The following is a 23370-nucleotide window of genomic DNA, read 5'->3' on the forward strand; positions in this document are numbered from 1 at the left end:
CTCGGGCAGAATATAGAATATTTGACACAATCCTGACCTCAGTATCTGAGGAAAGGGATTTAGGAGTAATTATTTCAGAAGACTTAAAGGTAGGAAGACAATGTAATAGAGCAGCAGGAAACACTAGCAGAATGCTTGGATGTATAGGGAGAGGTATTAGCAGTAGAAAGAGAGAAGTGCTCATGCCACTGAACAGAACGCTGGTGAGACCTCACTTGGAGTATTGCGCGCAGTACTGGAGGCCGTATCTCCAGAAGGAAATAGATACTCTAAAGAGAGTTCAAAGAGCTACTAAACTAGTATATGGATTGCAGGATAAAACTTACCAGGAAAGGTTAAAGGACCTTAACATGTATAGCTTGGAAGAAAGAAGAGACAGAGGGGATATGATAGAGACTTTTAAATACATAAAGGGAATCAACACGGTAAAAGGAGGAGAGGGTATTTAAAGGGGTATTCCAGGAAAAAAAACTTTTTTTTATGTATCAACTGGCTCCAGAAAGTTAAACAGATTTGTAAATTACTTCTATTAAAAAATCTTAATCCTTTCAGTACTTAGGAGCTTCTGAAGTTACGGTTGTTCTTTTCTGTCTAAATCCTCTCTGATAACACCTGTCTCGGGAAACGCCCAGTTTAGAAGAGGTTTGCTATGGGGATTTTCTTCTAAACTGGGCATTACCCGAGACACGTGTCATCAGAGAGCACTTAGACAGAAAAGAACAACCTTAACTTCAGAAGCTCATAAGTACTGAAAGGATTAAGATTTTTTAATAGAATTAATTTACAAATCTGTTTAACTTTCTGGAGCCAGCTGATTTATATATATATATATATATATATATATATATATATATATATATATGTGTGTATATTTAAAAGTTTTTTCCTGGATAACCCCTTTAAAAGAAGAAAAACTACCACAAGAGGACATAGTTTTAAATTAGAGGGGCAAAGGTTTATGCAGTAATATCAGGAAGTATTACTTTACTGAGAGAGTAGTGGATGCATGGAATAGCCTTCCTGCAGAAGTGGTCGCTGCAAATACAGTGAAGGAATTTAAACATACATGAGATAAGCATAAGGCTATCCTTCATATAAGATAGGGCCAGGGACTATTGATAGGATTCAGATTATTTGGCAGACTAGATGGGTCAAATGGTTCTTCTCTGCTGACACATTCTATGTTTCTATGTATCCTTTTTTCTATAAAAACTTTTATTGCACATCAAAAATACACATCTGTATTTTTGATATGCAATAAAATGTTTTTAACTGAAAAGCCGGGTTTTGAAGTACTGTTGTGACAAGCAAGCCAGATCGGGGGTGAAGTGAAAACACCACTATAAGGGTACATTCACACTGCAGAATTCCTGCGGAATTTTGTGAGCGAAATTCCGCGAGTGGAATTCTGCGCAGTGAACATTAGCATCAGTGTGAATGGGTCTTCAACGAGACCCGTTCACACTGAGGAATTTCAGCGGCGGACAATTCCGTCGCTGAAATTGTTCCGCTCAGAGAACGAACATGTTCCTTCTTTGTGCGTAATTCCGCGAGCTCTGCATAGCCGTCAATGGTGACAGTGCATTGCCGTGCGGTCCTACCGCCAGACTTTGTTCCATGATGGGAGAAGTAGTAGTACAAGCGCTACTATGGGGAGACTACAGTAGCGCTTGTACTACTACTCCCATCATGGAACAGAGTCTGTTCCATGATAGAAGTAGTTGCAGTACAAGCGCTACTATAGTCTCCCCAGCCGCCTGCAGACTCCCGCAGCCGGGGAACTACTATTCCCACCCATGGAAAAGAATATGTTCCATGAAGGGAGTAGTAGTATGCCTCGGCTGCGGGAATCTGTAGGAGGCTGTCTAATTACTTTTCATAGTTATAAAAACCATATATGGTTTTTTTTAAAGCACAATTTTGCATACGGTGCATAATTGTTTCCCATTTTGAGGGGAAAAAAACTGATACAAACCGTATAGCAATATCGTGATTTAAATGTAACCTAAGATAGGTTTACATCATGATTTGGGCCCCTGAGGTACAGATAGTTTGGGAAATTGTCAAAATGACATGCAGACATATCCGTGCTCACACTGACAAGGGCCCCATTAATTTCAATGGCCTGAACATAGTCAGCTAGTGACTACAGTTAGGATTTTTTTTTAAGCATATACAAGTTTTGGCTAGGACTGAGAAGCGTGGTTTGCTTCCTCATTCAGCCCAGCTGCAAGCAAGCTGGAAAAAGCAGCAGTTGTGATGTCAGTAAGCTCCTGGAGTGCCGCCCATGCACCAAGCCTGAGGCCCAAATAAGAAGGATAACAAGCGAACAGCTCCATGGTTTGAGGATAGGTAAGTATCATTGTTATCAATGTCACCAGTACTACAAGTCTATACCAACAGGTTATTGCGGGTGACACTGCTGACAGATTCCCTTTAAATCCTGTTTTATTGTTAGAGCCACACCCATGACCGCCAGGTGAAAAATCTAATATGTAGTATTGGAATAGTTTTTTATTTTAGTTATTGTTGGGTGCAGTTGGTGGAGAGTCATTCATGACAAACAACAGATGTGCACCCCAACAACAGAAGACCAACCCAGGTCACAAAGCAGCACAGAGTCTGGTCTTCTGATTGTTATCTTAAATGATGGTGTTATCATCCAGAACCACACAAGCAGCTGGCAGTAAACAAAACAATCCTGCCATGTAGTACAGTATCAGGGCCATGAATATTAACTTGCACTAAACTAAAATGTCATTCTTCTTATTTTATCTTTTTCTGATTTTACCTTGTTTGCCCTAGTCAGTAAATAAATAAATAAAAACACACAATGCAAAATGTGAAACCGTAGCTTTACTAGAACATACTTGGTTTCTCATCTGATAATTTAACTAGGCACAGACATAGCCCGGATGTCCTAGAGCCAGGATATAAAGCTTTTCCACACTACTGCTCTAGGATGTGATCACAGAGGACAGTGATTGGCTGCATTGTCCCATACACATTGTATGGTGCTTCCACCAAGGACCCTGGAGGGAAGTTAGGGTGAGCTGGTCCGGGCCATCTCTGCAGCAGGGTGGGGATGGTTAGTCGTTGCGGGCTGTCCGTTATTACCGGGGAGCCCTCTTCTCCACACTTCGGGCCTGCCCCAGACTAGTGACGTTGCCTTGACGACGACGCACAGGGACGTTCATGCGCAACGTCCCAGTGAGTCGTCGTCAAGGCAACGACACTAGTCCGGGGCCGAAGCGGAGAAGAAGGCCCCCCAGTGAAAATGGACAGCCCGCAACGACTAACCATCCCCACCGAACGGTCCCTGCAGCAGAGATGGCCCGGACCAGCTCACCCTAACTTCTCGCCGAGGGGAGGTGAGTACAAAACAAAAGGGGATGATGACTAAGGCTGCAGTGGTCTTTAACCTGCGGACCTCCAGAGGTTTCAAAACTACAACTCCCAGCATGCTAGGACAGCCGATGGCTGTCCGGGCATGCTGGGAGTTGTAGTTTTGCAACATCTGGAGGTCCACAGGTTGAAGACCACTGAGAAGGGATTGACATGCGGAGAGTTCACTCGAGTATAAGCAGAGGGGGGAGCGTTTTCAGCAAAAAAAAAAGTTTGGGAGGTAGATTAAGGTAGATGATATGAAAAATTAAAACCTATCCTTTTAAACTATAACAAAAAAACAAAACAAAAACACATTTTCATTTTTCCTTAAAAAGGACCTGTGACCAACCCTCCAAAATGAGATTGCATTATCATTGCATTAAATAGCTTAGGGTGCCCTGATTACACCTTTTCACAGTTTCTTGATACGCCCTTCTGTTCCTGAAATATGAGAGTTTATATAAAATATTTTAGGTGATTGGCGTGATTATACAGTCAGGGGGTGTGTATTAGGCATACAAGCCCAAAACATTCACACCCCCTGACTGTATAATCCCACCCATCACATGATATTTATCCCCATTATAAAAAATAGGCTCACACCCATCGGAAGGCCGTATCAAGAAACTGTTAAAAGGAGTGAGATAAGGGTGCCTTATTTAATAAATCTGTTTATTTTTGGTTTGGCCACAAGTGCTCTTTAAAGAGAAAGATTACTGCTCAGAATATAGAGCAAGTGATAATGCTCGTCCCTCTATCTATGAACACATTGCTGGTATTACGAGGGTATTATGAGAGTATGGATGACACCGGTAAAATCTCATCCATCCGTTGCAGATTTACTTACAAGAAAGCACAACCATTACAGTATTTGTGAACGGAGAAATACATTTGGGTGGCAACAGGCTCAAAACAGTTGAATATAAGAAGTACTTGGGCTTATCCTAGTTAACACACATTAAAGTGGAACACTTACGCCTACAAATTACACTGATTTACTAAAAAGATATAAAAGAATATTCATCACTGGATGTACACAAGTGTACTGGGGCTGAGTAACACAGTTAAAGGGGTACTCAGGTTTTTAATGAACTGATGTCAGAAAGTTAAACAGATTTGAAAATTACTTCTATTAAAAAATCTTTACCATTCCAGTACATTTTAGCAGCTGTATGCTACAGAGGAAATTCTTTTCTTTTTGAATTTCTTTTTTGTCTTGTCCACAATGCTCTCTGCTGACACCTCTGTCCGTGTCAGGAACTGTCCAGAGCAGGAGAAAATCCCCATAGCATACCTATGCTGCTCTGGACAGTTCCTGATACAGGCATCAGGTGTCAGCAGAGAGCACTGTGGACAAGAGAAAAAAATTCTAAAAGAAAAGAATTTCCTCTGTAGCATACAGCTGCTAAAAAGTACTGGAAGGGTAAAGATTTTTTTTAATAGAAGTCATTTACAAATCTGTTTAACTTTCTGGCACTAGTTGATTTAAAAAAAAAAAAAAAAAATGTCACCGGAGTACCCCTTTAACTAGTGTAACATGGCACTATAGGGGAAGATTTATCAAATCCTGTCCAGAGGAAAAGTTGCTGAGTTTCCCATAGTAACCAATCAGATCGCTTCTTTCATTTTTGAAAAGGCCTGTGAAAAATTAGAGAAGTGATCTGATTGGTTGCTAATGGGCAACTCAGCAACTTTTCATCTGGACAGAATTTAATAAATCTCACCCTATATATTTCCTTTTCCATCCATGAATTCCAAAAGCAATGCGTTTTCCATAATAATAATAAAAAAAAACATTTGCCGGATTACTGTTTTTTAAGTGGCACCATTTGGGGTACATATACATTATGCATTGACATTTTTTTATTTAACTAGCTAACCAAACTTTTTTGTTTGTTTTTTCAGTTGCATTGGAAACTTGACATGTGATCATCTAAACACTGTAATCACTGGTATAATACAGCACAACACTTATGTTTTATAGAATATTATGCCTGCCTGTGTACTCCAATCTACTAGGCCCTACCTAATAGGTCTCATAAGCTGGGAGACCTTGGGGTTCTGATTAGATCCCTAGCTGCCATGACTACCCATCAACTCTCCAGAGTCACACTGCAGAGAAACAACAGGGTGACAGAGGGTGCACCAGGCGACACACACACCTCCGACAGAATGAGCTCAGTTCTGGAGCCTGTGAAATCACAGCGTTTAACATGTACGGTGCATAGCATTATCTAATTGGCAGCAGTGCTGTATATGTATGCCACATGTTGGCATGGGGTCGTTTAGCAATTTTTATGGTAGTCCATAAAGACAGAAATTGAGTACTGTAATAAAATGATCACTATATTCAATGTTTATAAAAAAGAAAAAAAAATCATCCAAACATTTTTGGCAAAAACATACAAAACATATTTTTATAAAAAAAAAAAAATGGATGACTAAACATGGGGATAAGTGGAACAGGAAATGGATATAGGAACATACGCAGTTGTGAGCATCACGTGACTTTACGATTTTTTGCCAGTTCTGGCTAAAGACCAATATTCACATGAATGGAAGGATCAAAAAACCTTCATCTGACAAGACAACGTAACATAGAACTAACCTTCTATGTTCATGGCATCTCTCAGGATTTGTAAATGTTTCTTCTTTTCCCTAATCCTTTCCAAGGCACTTGAAATGGCAACAGAGGTTGGCACATCTGGTCCATGTTTTGCTTGGTCACTTTTTTGTTTGCTGAAAACCTCAGCAGCCTCACTCGACTGCCTGCGATCCTTCATTTTCATTATAGTTGTAAATCGGCCATTCAAAGTTTCAGACACATTCCGCTTGTAGGGGTTTGCAGCAGATGATGTTCTCTCTGTACCATGGCTGGATAAAGATGACACATCAAAGGAGGAGGCCCAATTCTTTTTCCTTTGACTGCGTTCACTGAGTTTTCTTTCTAAATTGTTACATTGAAAATGGTCATAAGGATAATGCGATTTTGATGTATCCTCATATGTGGAGCCAAGTTCTAATGATGGAAAACGGTCATCTCCATCTTGTTGATCTTTAAATGCAAGAAAACCCATGGACTTGCTGAGGCCTCGGTTAAGAAAGTTTTGCTGTGAAACTGTATTAGCACTGACATCATGCTCTATGGAACTTCCTGAAAATTTAAGGGTAACACGTCTTGTTAAATTAAGGTTAATATTTCATTGCTGCATGAAAAAAAATAATGTAAAAAACAAAAATAAAAAAAAAACAATTGGAGCTGTATTTTTAGGCAGAATATACAGAAAATGAAAAGAAGTCCAGTCCTTTGACATTATGGGTCGCTGTGCAGTCCTTGGAGCACTAGTCATGTTTTGTTCAGATTTGGAAGCAAAAGAACTTCAAGGTTAAGGCAAATATACTACCTTTATATCAAAAATCTAAATTACGGTACATTATAGCAATTAAAAATTGCACTGACCACAGGAACTTCCATTTAAATATTAATGTGAAACACCAACTGGGTTGTATCCTTCAAGCTCCTTTTATATTATTGATTTCCTTGAAGACAGAACAAGCTGGTAAATTTAACACATATTTCTCTATTTATTTAGGAATAATACAAAGATGGGGTTTGTCTTCTATAGAATGTGTTTAAAGTTAATTTCCATAGATCATACTGGACACGGCGGACTATATAATGTTGTCATACCAAGAAATAAAGCAACAAACCACATCCTGAAACCATCTGGGTCATTCTATGTCCCATACAGTCTATACATCTGGGTCATTCTATGTCCCATACAGTCTATACATCTGGGTCATTCTATGTCCCATACAGTCTATACATCTGGGTCATTCTATGTCCCATACAGTCTATACATCTGGGTCATTCTATGTCCCATACAGTCTATACATCTGGGTCATTCTATGTCCCATACAGTCTATACATCTGGGTCATTCTATGTCCCATACAGTCTATACATCTGGGTCATTCTATGTCCCATACAGTCTATACATCTGGGTCATTCTTTGTCCCATACAGTCTATACATCTGGGTCATTCTATGTCCCATACAGTCTATACATCTGGGTCATTCTATGTCCCATACAGTCTATACATCTGGGTCATTCTTTGTCCCATACAGTCTATACATCTGGGTCATTCTATGTCCCATACAGTCTATACATCTGGGTCATTCTATGTCCCATACAGTCTATACATCTGGGTCATTCTTTGTCCCATACAGTCTATACATCTGGGTCATTTTTTGTCCCATACAGTCTATCATTTTCACAGAAAATTAAGCCACAATTCTTTTGGAACCTCTAAATGTTTTTTCCCCATGCAGTTCCCATAGTTTAATAAATGGTAAGGTTTTAATAAATTATGTATATGTTCAAACATTAAATTTTTTTAAGCCAATGGGTAGCAAAATTAGCTGTAGAAAATCTAGCAAAATGCAACCCATGTGACCCTGCCCTTAATCGTACACCAGAAAAAAAAACTAAAGTCCTATCCACAAGGTGTTTCACCTCTCTGCAATCTGAGGTGCACTTACTGTTGTTGACAGAGATTTATCAATAGATGGGTAGAGGAAGAATGGTTTAGTTTACCATAGCAACCAATCAGATTGACGCTTTCATGTTTCAGTGGACTTTTTAAAAAAATGAAAGAATCTGATTGGTTGCTAAGAGTGGGAACTGCAACACTCTTACTCTACAGAGGTTTTGATAAATCTTCCCTTATGTCTCTACTTACAGCTGAATGAGGACCAAATATAGGAAGTGGGTGCAAGCTTAGCATGCACTATGCACAGAAGAGATAGGGAGAACATGGGCTGTGTACCTTCAAGTCACTCTACCTGCTCTAGAAGATGCTTACTGTTTCTGAAAGGTAAATCAAGGATTTCATCTTATCTAAGACCATGCATACAGTTCTAGGCAGCAGTGTCACACCAGTGTACCTACTGCTATATGTCCACATGTTCCTACAGTGTAATCTACTCCCCCCTTTAACTTGTCAGCAGCAGTTTAGTGCTTAGTGTAACTCCTTCCTTGCTGTGCTGCTGTTGAATACATTTCTGCTCACACAACACACAGTTAGTGCATCAGTAATCTATTGCCTCCCACAGGCACTTTTTAGTACTGTACTAGGTAAAACAAATAAGTATGCCAGATTGATCACCCTGAGCCACAATAATACATCTGGTGCATTTAAAGACTGTCCTTCTAAGTAAGAATGCACTGTCTAAGCCTTATACAGTTTTACAAAATTTTCTATTTTGCCTTTATTCCAACAGCAACAGTTGACAGATTATGAAACATTCCAGTAGATTAGACAGACTTTTTTAATAGTGTACTTCTGTACCACAAGATTGGAATTTGAACCAAGTGAGAGCAAGAAACAATCTATTAGACAGGTTTCCAAAACTACATCTAAAAGCTGGAAGAAAACCTGAGGGAAACTAACACTACTTTAACTCGCTCTTATTCTCGTTCTTAGATGCAGCATCAAAAGCACACAATTAATGATACTTACCAGCATGTCATTAAGCGGTCAAGGCAACTGTCTACTGTGTTCTGTCAACAGTGTAAACCAGTGATGCCCATCTGTTAGCCCACTTGTCTACCGTGTGGTCCAGGCTAAAACACTGCAGCCTTTTTAAGAAGCTCTCTACCAAACCTTAACAAATAGAGGTAGATAGATGGCAGCAGGGGAACTTAGCTAGCTAAAAAACAAAAGACATCTTGGCTGCAGAGAATAGAGAAACTGTTTTTTCCTTCCTAGAATTTAATGCCATTTTTTGCAGAAATAGTGGGAGGAAAGAACGACTGCTAATATGGATGTAGAAATGAACCTGTATTTGTATGTGTCTGTGTCATCTGACTTCTGACCCTCTAATGTTATCAAGGACCCCTTTTAGGGATCCTTATAATGTTTCAGGTTGACCATCAATACTCTGCATGGTCCTTGTGAAATTAGAGTGTAGCCCCACACATACTATATTTATTAACACTTCCTAATACAGATAATCTTATTTACCCTTTACCAACTCTGCTCTACATGTTTATACAGTGACCCCTCGATCTACGTTGGCCCCGACATACGATCATTTCAACATACGATGGCCAACAACATATGATGGCTTTGTATGTCGGGGCCATCGCATAAACGGATATCCGGCAGCGCAGACTGCTTCAGCTGCCACCGGATAGCCGTTTACGGTGCCCTGTGTGGTCCGCTGACGATCACTTACCTGTCCTCGGGGCTCCGGCGTGTCCTCTTCGGAATCCCCTGCATGGTCGGCGCTCTCCATCGTCGTCATCACGTCGCTGCGCATGCTGTACCGTCATCCAATAGGATCGGCGTGCGTAACGATGTGATGGCGGTGACGGAGAGCGAGGATGCCGGGGAAGCAGAGGCCTTGCCGGAGCGTTGGGGACACCCCGGGGATGCTGCGACAGCGATGGAAGGCGACATCCAGGGCAGCAGTGACGAGCAGTGACGGTCCGTAGCGGAGGGGACACGTGAGTACAACTTCCTATACCAGTGGGCCTCAACCTGCGGACCTAGAGATGTTGCAAAACTACAACTCCCAGCATGCCCGGACAGCCGTTGGCTGTCCGGGCATGCTGGGTGTTGTAGTTTTGCAACATCTGGAGGTCCGCAGGTTGTAGAGCACTGTCCTATACTTTACATTGCACAGATCCCTCAACATACGATGGTTTCAACAAACGATGGTCCATTTGGAAGGATTACCATCGTATGTTGAGGGACCACTGTAAAGGCATTTTCCTACTTAAAAAGAGCCAGTTGACTCTAAATGAGGGTTATTGAGGGGAATTTATTAAACAATTTAGACGGCTATTTTCATCTAAAGTTGTCAGGCTAGTCCCGTGTGACTTTTCCTGTGACATTTCATTCAGACTGTTATGACCACAAAGTGATCTGATTTAGATCACTTTGTGCAGTGGTCACTTATTTATCATGTGCAACTTTTTTTATTTACTTGCACGGACCAGACCAGAAATCACAGGGCAATTCAACCCTGCCCTATATCATTCCATGCAACAATTGCATTAAGGTCCATGCGACCTTTAATACAATCGTCGCACGGCCCACCACTGCTCTGCAAAATTTAACCAGAGCAGTTCAATGGGCATTCATCAATGTCTGTGCGCCATCTGATATATTTGGCGCACAGCTGCCACTTTCCTGGCAACTTTTTTTACTCTAAAGTGAACAAAAAACAAGCTCACATTTGATAAATGCCTCTTATTGTGTCTATTTCTCTGTTCACTGTCAGTCAGGGTTGGGTAATACAGTCTTTGCATCAACTATATGTTATCTGCAGGGCAGCTGAATCATTTCCTGATACGTATATCTCTTATTTACACAATCAAGCTCTTCACTAGAGAAGTCTTTGTATATCCATAGTTGACATTTTCTTTACAGTACAGGGCAGTGACTTAAACAAGCACAACATTGAGTAAGATACGGTTCAGTCTGAACTTGATGGTCCTATGGCCCTTTTTTTTTAACCATATCCATGATGTAACTGATGCTTTAATTTAAAAGGTGTACATTTAAAGGAGTACTCTGTCAACGAGCCCCCGGAGCTCCGGTACACTCCGGTACAGGTGTTCGGTCCCCGGGCTGTATTCTTCTTACTTCCTGTTAGCCCGGCACGTCACACGGAGCTTCAGCCTATCACTGGCTGAGGCGGGACATCGCTGCGGCTGGTGATAGGCTGAAGCTCCGTGTGACGTGCCGGGCTAACAGGAAGTAAGAAGAATACAGCCCGGGGACCCAACACCTGTACCGGAGCTCCGGGGGCTCGTTGGCAGGTAAGAGAAAGTGTGTTTTCTTTTATTTTGCAGCCCGGATGGGATAAAAGGAAAAAAGTGCGCGCCGGAGTACTCCTTTAAGTTTATAGTCCATAGTGCAACAAGGCCCACCTCCTGACATATAAAGGTGTCTTCTTAGCTACATCCCTTTCTACATTAAATACAAATTAAAGGAGTATTCTCCACTTTGAAAAATGATCTGGGGATCTGATGGTTTGGACCGCCACTGATCATGAGAATGAAACAAAAAAAACAACCTGTCCCCTAAATATATAAAGTGCACAACGCATGTCCAGACAAGGCTCCATTTATTCTCCATGAGGCTTCTAAATATTTCCAAGCATTAAGATCAGCAATGTTCAGAGGTTCTAAAGAGAATGAATGGAGATCTGGCCATGTACCCACCATGTGCTCCATTACGAAATACCCCTTTTTAAAGAAGCACTGTATACCATACTTGATAATATCTGATTAACAGGCTCATGTTTGCATACTACAACATGTTACTATAGATATTCAATGGCATGTTACAGGAAGTTTTCATTGGACAGGGTCTGCATATCCAGACCCCCAGATATCATTAAAAAGCAGGGACAGTTTTTTATGCTTGTTCAAACGAAGGTTTCTTACACAACAGAGAAACTTTGAAGCTAAATCAGTGAATAGGTAGAATGAAATAACAGAAACATGATTTGCTATAATTAAATTAAACAAAAAATACCTGAGGGCAGACCTTTCCCTCGTAGCCTGTCACGAATGGCCTGGCTGCGATCAGGTTCATTTATCTTATTTCCTGTCTGATCCAACTGTAAAGAAAAATACATTGTTATCAACTTAAAAAAAATACTGCAGTGAAGTGTCTTTTTTGCTGTTTTACTATTACACCATGCCTACAGCCTATGGCAGGGTCTAATAATTAGTAAGAGTACAATTAGCTACAGTGGACTTCAGGAGACAGTCAGCTGCAATGAAGACAAAGTGGCATGCCACAACCATATCCCGCTATTAAACATGGCATCTAGGCATCATGGTATAAAATGGGATGTGATGCAAGTAAGTAAGAGCGTGAGTTAGCTGCTTATAGCAGCCAGCGTCCACCGTGCATGGAGAGCCTATCTACCATACAGGGTCGAGACGCATGTTGGCCAGTGACTGGCTTCTGCAGGGATAAATCATGGTTGTGACATTCAGCTCCCTCCATTTAGGTCTATGGGAGGGGATGTGATGACTGAACCCCCGCAGTCAGACATATTATCCCCTAGCCAAAGGGGCAGAGTAGTCCTTTAACTCACCTTCCTGGCTCACTGGTACCCTACAGTATCAGGACCCCCATCTGTCTGTGGCTGGTGACACATTTTACCTGTGTGTGGCATCTGCAGCTGAGGTAACTGACCCTGCTGCTCCGCTAATTACTGACTGATGTGGGACACCTCTGCGACCAGTGATTAGCTAATCGACACCGTGACTTCCCATCATTAGCTCTGTGGAAGCGAAGTTCAGCAGAAACCAGACACAGACAGTGAGTCCTCATACCAGAGGCTACAAGTGAGGGGAGTTAAAGCTTTTACTGATTTATTACGCAGTCTGTGTGGACAACCCCTTTAACCTCTTCTTGCCCTTCATTATATAAATTATATATACACACATACATATACAGTTATGGCCGTAAATGTTGGCACCCCTGACATTTTTCAAGAAAATGAAGTATTTCTCACAGAAAAGGATTGCAGTAACACATGTTTTGCTATACATACGTTTATTCTCTTTGTGTGTATTGGAACTAAACCAAAAAAGGGAGGGAAAAAAAAGAAAATTGGACATAATGTCACACCAAACTCCAAAAATGGGCTGGACAAAATTATTGGCACCATTATCTTAACCCCTTAAGGACCAAGCTTATTTTCACCTTAAGGACCAGGCCAATTTTATTTTTGTGTTTTCATTTTTTCCTCCTCGCCTTCTAAAATCCATAACTCCTTTATATTTCCATCTACAGACCCATATAAGGGCTTTTTTTGCGTGACCAATTGTACTTTGTAATGAAACCTCTCATTTTACCATAACATGTACGGCGAACCCCCCCAAAAAAATTTTAGGGAGGAAATTTTAATGAAAACCACAATTTTGCACATTTTGGAGGGGTTCGTTTTCACACTATCCACTTTACGGTACAAATTACATGTGGTCTTTATTCTGTGGGTCAATACGATTGAAATGATACCCATGGCTAGATACTTTTATATTTTTGTACCGCTTAAAAAAAAAATCTAAATCTTTTTGTACAAAATCAGTAATCTAAAATCGCCCTATTTTGACCACCTATAACTTTCATTTTTCCATATATAGGGCTGTATGCGGGCTCCTTTTTTGCGCCGTCATCTGTACTTTTATCGATACCACATTTGCATATATAAAACTTTTAGATCATTTTTTATACATTTTTTTTTTTTTTATAAAATATGACCAAAAAGCAGAATTTTTTGAATTTTTTTATTTTTCACGTTTACGCCATTCACCGTATGGGATAATTAACATTATATTTTGATAGTACGGACATTTACGCACACGGCGATACCCAATATTTTAATTTTAAAAAAACTTATGCTTTTTGGGGGTAAAATGGGAAAAACTGACAATTTTAATTTTTATTGGGGGAGGGGATTTTTCACTTTTTTTTTACTTTTTATTTTTACATTTTTACACTTTTTTTTTACACTTTTTATGTCTCCATAGGGAACTATCTATAGCAATCCTTTGATTGCTAATACTGTTCAGTGCTATGTATAGGACATAGCACCGATCAGTATTAATCGGTGATCTTCTCCTCTGGTCTGCTTGATCTCAGAGCAGAAGACCCTGGGAGACGGCCGGAGCCAGGTGAGGAGACCTTCGGCCGCCATGCTGGATGATCGGATAGCCGCGGTAGCGCTGCGGGCGATCCAATCATCCATTCAAAGTACTGCACTGCCACAGATGCCGTGATCTGTATTGATCACAGCATCTGAGGGGTTAATGGCGGACATCCGCGCGATCGCGGATGTCGGCCATTATTGGCTGGTCCCGAACCTGCCGTGTATGACGCGAGCACCGTTCCGATGCTCGCGGTCATACACAGGACGTAAATGTACGTCCTGGTGCGGGAAGTCCCGCCAAACCAGGATGTACATTTACATCTGTGGTCGTTAAGGGGTTAAAGGGGTACTCCGCCCCTAGACATCTTATCCCCTATCCAAAGGATAGGGGATAAGATGTCTGATTGCGGGGTTCCCACTGCTGGGGACCCCCGGGATCTCATCTGCGGCACCCCGCTGTGATTACTGCACAGAGCAAAGTTGCTCTGTGGGTAATGACGGGCGATACAGGGGCCGACAGCCACCACGCCCCCTCCCATAGACTTGTATTCAGGGGGCGGGCCAATAAGCTTCTTACACCTCTCAGCCGGAATGTTTCTGGGTGCTTTTTTTTAAGTATGTTTGGGGTCATTGTCCTGCTAGAAGAACCAAGATCTCGGACGCAAACCCAGCTTTCTGACACTGGGCTGTACAGTGTTACTCAAAATCCATTGGTAATCCTCAGATTTCATGATGCCTTGCACACATTCAAGGCACCCAGTGCCAGGGGCAGCAAAACAACCCCAAAATATCATTGAACCTCCACCATATTTCACCGTAGGTATGGTGTTCTTTTCTTTGTAGGCCTCATTCTGTTTTCGATAAACAGTAGAATTATGTGCTTTACCAAAAAGCTCCATCTTTGTCTCGTCTGTCCACAAGACATTTTCCCAGAAGGATTTTGGCTTACTCAAGTTCATTTTGGCAAAATGTAGTCTTGCTTTTTTATGTCTCTGTGTCAGCAGAGGGGTCCTCCTTGGTCTCCTGCCATAGCGTTTCATTTTATTTAAATGTCGATGGATAGTTCGAGCTGACACTGATGCTCCCTGAGCCTGCAGGACAGCTTGAATATCTTTGGAACTTGTTTGGGGCTGCTAAACCACCATCCGGACTATCCTACGTTGACACCTTTCATAAATTTTTCTCTTCCGTCCACGCCCAGGGAAATTAGCTACAGTGCCATGGGTTGCAAACTTCTTGATAATGGTGCGCACTGTAGACAAAGGCAAATCTAGATCTCTGGAGATGGACTTGTAGCCTTGAGATTGTTGATACTTTTCCACAGACAGTTCTCTTCTCCTCTTTCTGTTGTCCATACTTAGTGTGGCACACAGACACACAATGCAAAGACTAAGTGAACTTCTCTCCTTTTTATCTGCTTTCAGGTGTGATTTTTATTTTGTCCACACCTGTTACTTGCCCCAGGTGAGTTTAAAGGCGCATCACCTGCTTGAAACAATCTTATTTTTCCACAATTTTGAAAGGGTCCAGACCATTTTTGCAGTTTGGTGTGATATTATGTCTAATTTCCTTATTTTCCTCCCTTTTTTGGTTTAGTTCCAATACACACAAAGGGAATAAACATCTGTATAGCAAAACGTGTTACTGTAATCCTTTTCTGTGAGAAATACTTGATTTTTTTGAAAAATTTCAGGGGTGCCAACATTTACGGCCATGACTGTAACAAATATATGTAGAAATATACACACACAGTGCAGGTGGGCCTGTATCAAAGCTAAATGCTGTACAAGTACAGCAATCATGTGGCGCAATCCACAAGTCTTTATATGAGGCAAGTGCATTCAGAAAGTCTTTAGGATTTTTCACTCTAAAAAGGCAGTTCACCGACAGTCCCCATTAAACCTGACAGGGCTTGAAAGAATCTGCAGAGGAAAATGGCAGAAAATCCTCAAATTCAGGTGTGTAAACCTTATGGCCTCAACAACAAGAAGACTGGAGACTGTAATCGCTGCCAAAGGTTCTTCAACTAAGTACTGAATAGAGTCTAAACACTCAATGCAATGTTTTAGTTTTCCCTTTTTAACAGATTAGCAAAGACTTTTTTTTAAATCATTTTTTTTTTTACTATGGGGTACTGCATGCAGAATGGTTTTTATTTTACTTTATCATAAGGTAACAAAATGTGAACAAACAGTAAAAGGTTTTAAAAACATTCCGAATATCCCATAGCTGGCACCCTGCTGCCATGGCCACAGTCAGAGACAACTCAGATCCCAGCTGATTAATCTCTTAGATGTATCATCATTTAAAGGGGTTATTTACCTTCCCAAATACATTTTTAAGGCCGCATATGAATTAACAAACTGTTTCATACCTACCCCTCTGTTTTAATGCTGATTCTCTATTCTGCCTCTGCTCGATGCTCCAATATTCTAACACAGCAATTAGCTGTCATGCTCTGAACTCCTGGCATCACCGCTCAGTGATGGGAGCCATGATGACAGAAAAATGGAGCCTTACTGCCGAGGCTGCTAATTGGCTGCAGTGGTCATGTGACTCTTTAAGGGTCTTTAAAAAAATAAAGTGTGGATAACCCATCGAAGAAGTTTAACAGCTCATCATTAACTCACTGGCGCCCTTTCAATGAGAACTTGCTTAAGTGTTGTCATGACAGCTGGAGACCTAATAAAGGCCATCTGGCCTGCCATCATTTTACTTTACTGTAATAAGTTGTATGTACCCCAAAATGAAAGCTACAGCTGGTCCAACAAAAAAAGCCCCCATCCAGGTAGACTACATTTTTTTTAATTGTCTCTGTCTTGTATAGTAGCAACACAAATTTTTTTTTATATTGTCTAAAAGTAATTAAAGGGGTACTCCGGTGGAAAACTTTTTTTTTTTTTTTAATCAACTGGTGCCAGAAAGTTAAACAGATTTATAAATTACTTCTATTAAAAAAATCTTAATCCTTCTAGTACTTATTAGCAGCTGTATACTACAGAGGGAATTCTTTTCTTTTTAGATTTCTTTTCTTTCTGACCAGAGTGCTCTCTGCTGACACCTTTGTCAATGTCAAGAAATGTCCAGAGCAGGAGAAAATCCCCATAGCAAACATATGCTACTTTGGACAGTTCGTAAAAAGGACAGAGGTGTCAGTAGAGAGCACTGTGGACAGACAGAAAATTAATCCAAAAAGAAAATAATTTCCTCTGTAGTATACAGCAGCTAATAAGTACTGGAAGGATTAAGATTTTTTTTAGAAGTGATTTACAAATCTGTTTAACTTTTTGGCACCAGTTGATTTAAAAAAAAAAAAAGCTTTCCACCGGAGTACCCCTTTAAGCTATACTGTAAGTATCCCAAGAATTAAGGCATGGATAAGTATAACTTACCGTATTTATCGGGGTATACCACGCACCGACCTATAACACGCACTCTCATTTTACCAAGGATATTTGGGTAAAAATAGTTTCTGACCCCGCAGAAGCCCCCAGGAAAGGCGGGGGAGAGAGGCCGTCGCTGCCCGCTTCTCTCCCCCTGCCTTTCCTGGGGTCTAGAGCCCTGCTGCCGCCGCTTCTCTCCGGCTGGCTATCTGCGCCGCTGCCCAGTTGCCTCCTCCATCCCCGGTTGTATAATTACCTGTTGCCGGGGTCGGGTCCACGCTGCTTCAGGCCTCCGGTGTGCATCCCCTGCGGTGTTGCTATGCACGGCGCGGCGCAATGACGAGTGACGTCATTGCGTCTTGCAGCACAGAGCAACGACGCAGGGGACACACACCGGAGGCCTGAAGCAGCGCGGACCCGACCACGGCAACAGGTAATTATACAATCGGGAATGGGGGAGGCAACGGGGCAGCAGCACCGGCAATGGGTGCCGCTGCCCCTTCTCTTCCCCTGTCTGTTGGCGCCGCTGCCCCATTGCCGACGCCGCTTCTCTCCCCCTGGCTATTGGCGCCGGCAATGGGGCAGCGGCACCGATAGCCAGGGGGAGAGAAGGGGCAGCGGCACCGATAGCCAGGGAGAGAGAAGGGCCGGCAGCAGGGCTCTAGATCCCAGGACAGGCAGGGACAGAGAAGCCGGCAGCAACGGCAGGTCTCTGCACCTGCAAAGCCGCTGCAGTTCATTGATTTAAAGCGCCGCTTTAAATCATTGAACTGCAGCGGCTTATCGGCGTATAACACGCAGGTAGACTTTAAGCTAAAAATTTTAGCCTAAAAAGTGCGTGTTATACGATTTCGGAATGTGCAGATGATAAAAAGGAGTTGTCCCATCATAACAACTTATCTCCTATCCATAGAATTGGGGATAAGTGTCTGACACTGGGCGGTTTTGACTGCTGGAACCTCCAACGATCTCGAGAACAGGGACCAGAATCTCCCATCATAATAGATCGATGAACACACATGCGTCACTCCATTAATTCTTTATAGAGCTGCCGGAGATAGCTTTTTTTTAACAGAATAAAAATGTAAAACCTTTCTAATATCTAAATTTTTTGCAAAAAAAATTAAGAAATATTGAAATAAACCTGCACTATTAAGACTCCTACCCAAATCCTGATTAAGACCTTACATGTCCCCTTCTTTGTTTATCCAATGTTTAAAAAAATTAAAAAAATAAACTCACCCAGGTTAAGCTGCCAAGTACTAGCTTTACCAGCTGCTTGATGTAATAAAAGGAAGGTGCACAGTTGCTGTTGCGAATGTAGGCACTGCAACCATCTAAAACAGTGCGTGTAGTCAGTCTTGTGATACAATTGTCATCACACATATCCAGCAAAATACTGTTCAGACGTTCCCCAAGTTTGATAGGCTGCAAAAAACAAAACATGCACACAAAATTACTTAATTGATGCAAATGCAGAAACACCAAAGAACACACCAACAACAACTTAAGATGGTCATCACATCAGACCAAAGTCATCCATTGCTAGATACCACCTAAGGCCCCTTTCACACTATAAAGTTGTTCAGTTAAAAGATCTGTTGCAAACGTCCGTTAGAAAGACCTTGTTAAACGGCTGTTACACAATCCTATTCAAGTCTATGGGATTTTTTTATTATCCGTTATGAACCGTTCTAGCCCGTCATGAATAACGGATGTTAGTTGTGACGAAGAAATAACGGTACATGCACTTTTTTTTCTTCCGTCACAAGAAACGGGTAAATTAACGGCTGTTATTTTGAACATTGAAGTCTATGGCAAACGGATGAGCCTTTATGTCATCCATTTGCCCCCCGGTTTATAACATCCGTTATTACTTCTGAGCATGCTCAGAAGAGGTGACATCAGCAGACTCCTGCAGTGCTGAGGGACTAATACTACTCCCATCATAGAACAGACTTGTTTCCACGATGGAGTAGTAATTCCCTGGCTGCGGGAGCCTGCAGACAGCTGAGGAGGCTACATTAGTGTTTGTACTACTAGTACAGGGGCTGAGGGATTGATCGCACCAGGTTTCACTTCTGAGACCCAATGCGATTTGAAGTTATTAAGCAGGGGATCAGGTGGGATGCTCCGCAACCCTACGATGTATCGTGTGTTTTAACTTTCATTTTTAAATCCTGGGGGGAGCCCTGAACGGCCAGTACCGAGGAGCCATTCAGGGTTCTCAGCGGGGTTCTTTAAATGAACATGGTAAGTTGCAGCAGGGGCCATATATTAAAAGTGCTGTGGGGGGCAAGATGTATAGCGCTGTAGGGGGGTCAGACATATAGCCTATATAGCGCATTTTTTATATACCCCCTGCAGCGCATTAATAAAGATATGACCCCGCCAGCGCATTTATACATATACCCCCCCCCCTCCCGCAGAGCATTAATAAAAACATATGACCCCCGCCAGTGCATATATATATATATATATATATATATATATATATATATATATATACCCCCGGCAGCACATTTCTCATATTACGCTACCGCAGCGCTATGAATGAAAAGTATTTCTATCGGCAGCGCATAGTGCCAGCAGCCGGCGGCCCGAAGCTGCTGATAGAAATACTTTTCATACACAGTGCTGAAGCGCTGTGAGGGGCCGATAACGCTATATGTCTGCCCCCAGCGCATCTATATACATATGCCACCGCAGCACTATGTATGAAAAGTATATCTATTAGCAGCGCATAGTGCCAGCAGACAGCTGCATTATTGTCTTTGGAATTTTTACAGTATCCGTTTTAACCCGTCATAGCCAGTTATTAATAACGGATGTTATTTTGTGACGGGAGAAAGTAACGGGAGAAATAGTGCATGCATACTCCTCTCCATTATATTATGTGTGTGCACACGTGTGTGGGGGGGGGGGGGGGCCTAGTGCGCTATATATCTAGCCCCCCAGCGCATTTATAATATGCCTCCCGCCAGCGCATTAATAATAATATATACCCCCACCAGCTCATTAATAAAAATATGACCCCCGCCAGCGCATAATGTGACCCCGCCGGCGCATTTGCAGCGCTATATGTGAATGGTATATTTTTCATCCAGCAGCCGCCAGCCAGATGATCCTGATAGATATACTATGCATTCATAGAGCGGCGGCAGCTGCATATGTATATAGATGTACCGGGGGGCAGACATATAGCGTTATGAGCCCCCCACAGCGCTTCTATACACATTACATATGCAGCCGCCGCGCTATGAATAAATAGTATATCTGTCAGCATCATCGGCCAGGCGGCTGCTGGATGCGCTGCTGACAAACAAATGCGCTATATGTGAATGGTATATCTATCAAAACGCATCCAGCAGCCGCCCGGCCGATAATGCTGACAGATATACTATATACACAGTATATACATTCATAGAGCGGCGGCTGCATATGTGGAGGGCAGATAACGCTATATGTCTGCCCCCCCCTGCACATCTATATACTATATACATATGCAGCCACCGGCACTATGAATGAATAGTATATCTGTCAGTATCATCTGGCCGGCGGCTGCTGGATGCGTTCCGATAGATATACCATTCACATATAGCGCTGCAATGGAAAATTAAGACAAATGCACCGACGGGATCACATTATGCGCTGGCGGGGGGTATAGATGTATACATATAAATGCGCTGGCGGGGGTCATATTTTTATTAATGCGCTGGGGGGGCCTAGATATATAGCGCTCTATGCCCCCCCCCCCCCCACAACATTTTAATACACTTATGTCCCCTCACATTGTCCATTTTAAAAACCCCGCTGGGATCCCTGAATGGCTCCTCAGTACCGGCCATTCAGGGCTCCCAGCAGGGAATTTAAAAATGAAGGTAAAAAGTACATTGTGTACATCGCAGGGTTGCGGAGCATGCCGCCCACTTCCCTGCTTAATAACTTCTGATCTGATAGGGTGTCAGAAGTGAGACCCGATACGATCAATCCCTCAGCCCCCTGTACTACAACCCCCATCATGGAACAGACTCTGTTACATGATGGGGGTAGTAGTACAAACACTAATGTAACCTTCCCAGCTACCAGCAGACTCCCACAGCTGGGGAACTACTACTCCCATCATGGAAACAAGTCTGTTCCATGATGGGAGTGGTAGTAGTCCTGGCTGTGGGAGTCTGTAGGCAGAGGTGTTAAAACGTCCGTACATGACGGATGTTATAACGGGCCTTGAATATGCCCGTTATTTGGACAGACATTATTTAGCCGTTAGCATCCGTTACTTCACCCGTTATTAAACGTCCGTTAACAATACATAATAACGCATGTTTATTAACAGGTGAACTTCATAGTGTGAAAGCAGCCTTAGCTGCTTACAGTAAACAATGGACTCTACATTCTTCCTGCAGATCATGTTAAGGTTGTTTTGAAAGCTGTGACATCTCTAATTGGACATTTACCTGACTCTGAGGTACATTATAGTCTGCTCCCCAGTACAAGGTCATCCCAAGAGAATAAATGTGAATCTGTAGAGGAAAAAAAACAAACAGAAATATCATTACACATACAAAAAGTTATAAATGTGCCTTCCATTTTTACAGCAAGTACCAATAATTCAGACATAAGATATGTAAACAGCACACATATATAAAAGAAAAATATTTAATTTAGTTAATTATATTAAGTGTCACCGTCATTTGAAAAAATGCTTAACAAAGTAATTGCACCTGGTGTCAGTCCTGAGACCCGCTGCAATTGTGAGTTATAAGCTGGTAAAGTGCACAGCCTCACCATTTTACTGGGATAAAGAAAAGAAAAACCAATGAACTAGTCAGCCATCCTCAGAAAATAGGAAAACATTATCTGTGACGGGGGAAGAACATTATCTGTGACGGGGGAAGAACATTTTCTGTGACGGGGGAAGAACATTTTCTGTGACGGGGGAAGAACATTTTCTGTGACGGGGGAAGAACATTATCTGTGATGGGGAGAGAACATTATCTGTGATGGGGAGAACATTATCTGTGATGGGGAGAACATTATCTGTGATGGGGAGAACATTATCTGTGCCTGGAAAGAACATTATCTGTGATGGAGGAGAGAACATTATCTGTGCCTGGGAAGAACATTATCTGTGATGGAGGAGAGAACATTATCTGTGCCTGGGAGGAACATTATCTGTGATGGAGGAGAGAACATTATCTGTGATGGAGGAGAGAACATTATCTGTGCCTTTGAAGAACATTATCTGTGACGGGGGGGGGGGGGAGAACATTATCTGTGACTGGGGAAGAACATTATCTGTGATGGGGGGGGGAGAAGAACATTATCTGTGATGGGGGGGGGGGGGGAACAAAAAAAAAAGAAAAAAACTTTCCCCCCCATTTTTCAGTACTTTTTCCAGGCTGGGGATATAGAAAGCCTGTCTGTGTGAGAGACAAATGGACAAATGTAAGTAAAAAGTTGCTGGATGTATTTTGTGGTAACCTGGCAGAGAAAATCTCTGCATGCTGGTAGTAAGGGGTGTTTTATGTATAGGAACTATATTCTTTTATTGCTGTTTTGTTTTATTTTTCTTGCAAACCTTTCAATGCACCTGACCACAAGTCAGATTACACTCATTTGCTGCTGTAGGCCTGGTTTTGATGACAGAAAGTATTTTTTTTTTTTTAAATAACAATTTTATTAAGGTTTGCCAAAAAATAAAGCAAATAAACAGATCATATAGTGTCACCACAATAAACAAGAGAAAGTATTTTGACTCAACAAAAGCAATCCCAAGTATATAGACAGATAGATATAGCACAACATTCTAACTCTACTCTGAAATGTGACATTTTTCTTTTTTTTACTAAAAATGGGTAACACAACAGTAAACTATATAACAAATAAAATCTGTATGTGACAAAAACTGTCTGG

At 41.8% G+C, this 23370-nt stretch overlaps 1 protein-coding gene across 6 annotated transcripts in view; it reads right to left on the bottom strand.

The window, feature by feature from the left end:
• Positions 1-23370, bottom strand: part of PTPN13 (protein tyrosine phosphatase non-receptor type 13) — a 216891-nt gene that overhangs the window by 99229 nt on the left and 94292 nt on the right. For 5 of the 6 annotated variants that reach the window (XM_056568744.1, XM_056568745.1, XM_056568743.1 and 2 more), the window contains exons 4-7: positions 21912-21977; positions 18694-18879; positions 11938-12022; positions 5996-6541 (exon numbers count right to left, since the gene is read on the bottom strand). In XM_056568744.1, the coding sequence (XP_056424719.1) occupies positions 5996-6541; positions 11938-12022; positions 18694-18879; positions 21912-21977 (883 nt within the window). The remainder of the gene's footprint in view (positions 1-5995; positions 6542-11937; positions 12023-18693; positions 18880-21911; positions 21978-23370) is intronic. The other variant, XM_056568746.1, reaches the window with a different exon arrangement.

The sequence above is a fragment of the Hyla sarda genome, chromosome 1 (assembly GCF_029499605.1).
Source record: "Hyla sarda isolate aHylSar1 chromosome 1, aHylSar1.hap1, whole genome shotgun sequence".
NCBI classification, from domain to species: domain Eukaryota; kingdom Metazoa; phylum Chordata; class Amphibia; order Anura; family Hylidae; genus Hyla; species Hyla sarda.